At 33.5% G+C, this 3714-nt stretch overlaps 1 protein-coding gene across 1 annotated transcript; it reads left to right on the forward strand.

Moving 5' to 3' along the window:
- Positions 1–2046: 2046 nt before the first annotated feature.
- LOC119664558 (bifunctional glutamate/proline--tRNA ligase-like) lies at positions 2047–2887 on the forward strand. The gene is made up of 3 exons (XM_038074028.1): positions 2047–2150; positions 2213–2413; positions 2485–2887. The coding sequence occupies exons 1-3, from the start codon at positions 2047–2049 to the stop codon at positions 2885–2887; spliced, it is 708 nt and encodes a 235-aa protein (XP_037929956.1).
- The last annotated feature ends 827 nt before the right edge of the window (positions 2888–3714 follow it).

Raw genomic sequence — 3714 nt, forward strand, 5'->3', positions numbered from 1 at the left:
GATTGGAAAATTGGCGCTACAGCACCTCAGCAAACCGATGTCACAGCGGAAGTAATAAAAATTGATCTAACCAGTGAATCAAATAATTCAGAGTAAGAAAGCATTTTAGAAAAAATCCAAAGTCAGGATAACAAAATCCGTGAATTAAAATCGCAGAAAGCTCCTAAATCATCTATAGAACCAGAAGTTCAAATTTTACTTCAACTAAAGTCTTCGTATAAAACACTAACAGGTAAAGATTGGACACCTGAAGCAAAAATGGACAGAACTAAAGCAGCAACTACACCTAACATATCTTCGGCAACCGAGAAAGAACTACTTACGAAAGAAATAAACGAGCAAGGCGAGAAAGCGCGTACAGCTAAAACCAAAAACGCATCAAAGGACGTAATTGACACTGAAGTTAAGAAGTTATTAGCGCTTAAAGCTAAATACAAAGAAGTTACTGGCACAGATTTCCCCGTAGCTGGACGTGGAAGTAGCAGTTCTGCAAAGAAATCCACTGAAAAAGCTACTAAGATCTAAAAAACTGAATTGAAAAATGCCTCGAAAACGGAAACACCAACTGGCGCTGTTAAGAAACAAACTTGTTTAGGCCTTGAGGTATAATGAATTCAAAGAAAAATTCTCCACTGAGAAGAATTTAGAGTACGAAAATTTCCGCGAAGCGATGGAACAAATCGAAGCCGTATTAAAGGATGAAGATTCTGCTGCAATTGATTTGCCCAGTATTGAAAATATTCAAGACAAAGCTACCATAGAGCCGGAAGTAAAAGTATTACTTGCACTTAAAACGAAACGGAACGCGCACACCTCCATAGTCAAATAAAATTTGATTTTAAAAAAAAACTAGAAGAAATTATCCATTTGAAAAATAAAATGAAAAAATACAACTCTGTTGCAAATTTTTTATCTATACAATTGTAACTGTAAATCAACTCATATCAGGAAAAAGAAAGCAACAGCGGCATTTCTAAATCTTTTTTATATAAAACAATTTTTAATTAAAAGTTTGTATTTTAAATATTAAAATGAACAAAGAAAAGGAGCAGTTCAAGATTGGTGATTTGGTGTTCGCGAAACTTAAAGGCTACATAGAATGGCCAGCAAAAATAACACAATATAAAAATAAAAAGTATAACGTGTACTTCTATGGCACAGGAGATACTGCAACATAGGCATAAAAAACCTATTTAGGTATAATGAATTCAAAGAAAAATTATCCACTGAGAAGAATTTAGAGTACGAAAATTTCCGCGAAGCGATGGAACAAATCGAAGCCGTATTAAAGGATGAAGATTCTGCTGCAATTGATTTAAAACGGATTATAAAAATCTTACTGGTCAAGATTGGAAAATTGGCGCTACAGCACCTCAGCAAACCGATGTCACAGCGGAAGTAATAAAAATTGATCTAACCAGTGAATCAAATAATTCAGAGTAAGAAAGCATTTTAGAAAAAATCCAAAGTCAGGATAACAAAATCCGTGAATTAAAATCGCAGAAAGCTCCTAAATCATCTATAGAACCAGAAGTTCAAATTTTACTTCAACTAAAGTCTTCGTATAAAACACTAACAGGTAAAGATTGGACACCTGAAGCAAAAATGGACAGAACTAAAGCAGCAACTACACCTAACATATCTTCGGCAACCGAGAAAGAACTACTTACGAAAGAAATAAACGAGCAAGGCGAGAAAGTGCGTACAGCTAAAACCAAAAACGCATCAAAGGACGTAATTGACACTGAAGTTAAGAAGTTATTAGCGCTACCATAGAGCCGGAAGTAAAAGTATTACTTGCACTTAAAACGAAACGGAACGCGCACACCTCCATAGTCAAATAAAATTTGATTTTAAAAAAAAACTAGAAGAAATTATCCATTTGAAAAATAAAATGAAAAAATACAACTCTGTTGCAAATTTTTTATCTATACAATTGTAACTGTAAATCAACTCATATCAGGAAAAAGAAAGCAACAGCGGCATTTCTAAATCTTTTTTATATAAAACAATTTTTAATTAAAAGTTTGTATTTTAAATATTAAAATGAACAAAGAAAAGGAGCAGTTCAAGATTGGTGATTTGGTGTTCGCGAAACTTAAAGGCTACATAGAATGGCCAGCAAAAATAACACAATATAAAAATAAAAAGTATAACGTGTACTTCTATGGCACAGGAGATACTGCAACATAGGCATAAAAAACCTATTTAGGTATAATGAATTCAAAGAAAAATTATCCACTGAGAAGAATTTAGAGTACGAAAATTTCCGCGAAGCGATGGAACAAATCGAAGCCGTATTAAAGGATGAAGATTCTGCTGCAATTGATTTAAAACGGATTATAAAAATCTTACTGGTCAAGATTGGAAAATTGGCGCTACAGCACCTCAGCAAACCGATGTCACAGCGGAAGTAATAAAAATTGATCTAACCAGTGAATCAAATAATTCAGAGTAAGAAAGCATTTTAGAAAAAATCCAAAGTCAGGATAACAAAATCCGTGAATTAAAATCGCAGAAAGCTCCTAAATCATCTATAGAACCAGAAGTTCAAATTTTACTTCAACTAAAGTCTTCGTATAAAACACTAACAGGTAAAGATTGGACACCTGAAGCAAAAATGGACAGAACTAAAGCAGCAACTACACCTAACATATCTTCGGCAACCGAGAAAGAACTACTTACGAAAGAAATAAACGAGCAAGGCGAGAAAGTGCGTACAGCTAAAACCAAAAACGCATCAAAGGACGTAATTGACACTGAAGTTAAGAAGTTATTAGCGCTTAAAGCTAAATACAAAGAAGTTACTGGCACAGATTTTCCCGTAGCTGGACGTGGAAGTAGCAGTTCTGCAAAGAAATCCACTGAAAAAGCTACTAAGATCTAAAAAACTGAATTGAAAAATGCCTCGAAAACGGAAACACCAACTGGCGCTGTTAAGAAACAAACTTGTTTAGGCCTTGAGGTATAATGAATTCAAAGAAAAATTCTCCACTGAGAAGAATTTAGAGTACGAAAATTTCCGCGAAGCGATGGAACAAATCAAAGCCGCATTAAAGGATGAAGATTCTGCTGCAATTGATTTGCCCAGTATTGATATTCAAGACAAAGCTACCATAGAGCCGGAAGTAAAAGTATTACTTGCACTTAAAACGAAACGGAACGCGCACACTTCCATAGTCAAATAAAATTTGATTTTAAAAAAAAACTAGAAGAAATTATCCATTTGAAAAATAAAATGAAAAAATACAACTCTGTTGCAAATTTTTTATCTATACAATTGTAACTATAAATCAACTCATATCAGGAAAAAGAAAGCAACAGCGGCATTTCTAAATCTTTTTTATATAAAACAATTTTTAATTAAAAGTTTGTATTTTAAATATTAAAATGAACAAAGAAAAGGAGCAGTTCAAGATTGGTGATTTGGTGTTCGCGAAACTTAAAGGCTACATAGAATGGCCAGCAAAAATAACACAATATAAAAATAAAAAGTATAACGTGTACTTCTATGGCACAGGAGATACTGCAACATAGGCATAAAAAACCTATTTAGGTATAATGAATTCAAAGAAAAATTCTCCACTGAGAAGAATTTAGAGTACGAAAATTTCCGCGAAGCGATGGAACAAATCGAAGCCGTATTAAAGGATGAAGATTCTGCTGCAATTGATTTAAAACGGATTATAAAAATCTTACTGGTCAAGATTGGAA

Source organism: Teleopsis dalmanni, unplaced genomic scaffold (genome assembly GCF_002237135.1).
Source record: "Teleopsis dalmanni isolate 2A unplaced genomic scaffold, ASM223713v2 unscaffolded_contig_2217, whole genome shotgun sequence".
NCBI lineage: Eukaryota > Metazoa > Arthropoda > Insecta > Diptera > Diopsidae > Teleopsis > Teleopsis dalmanni.

Bases quoted from the DNA above. Each gene is read 5' to 3' on its own strand.
- LOC119664558 (XM_038074028.1), top strand. From the start codon at position 2,047: ATGAACAAAGAAAAGGAGCAGTTCAAGATTGGTGATTTGGTGTTCGCG. The intron at 2,151-2,212 runs GTATAACGTGTA...AAACCTATTTAG, and splicing joins ACACAATATAAAAATAAAAA to GTATAATGAATTCAAAGAAA. The intron at 2,414-2,484 runs GTAATAAAAATT...AAAAATCCAAAG, and splicing joins AAACCGATGTCACAGCGGAA to TCAGGATAACAAAATCCGTG.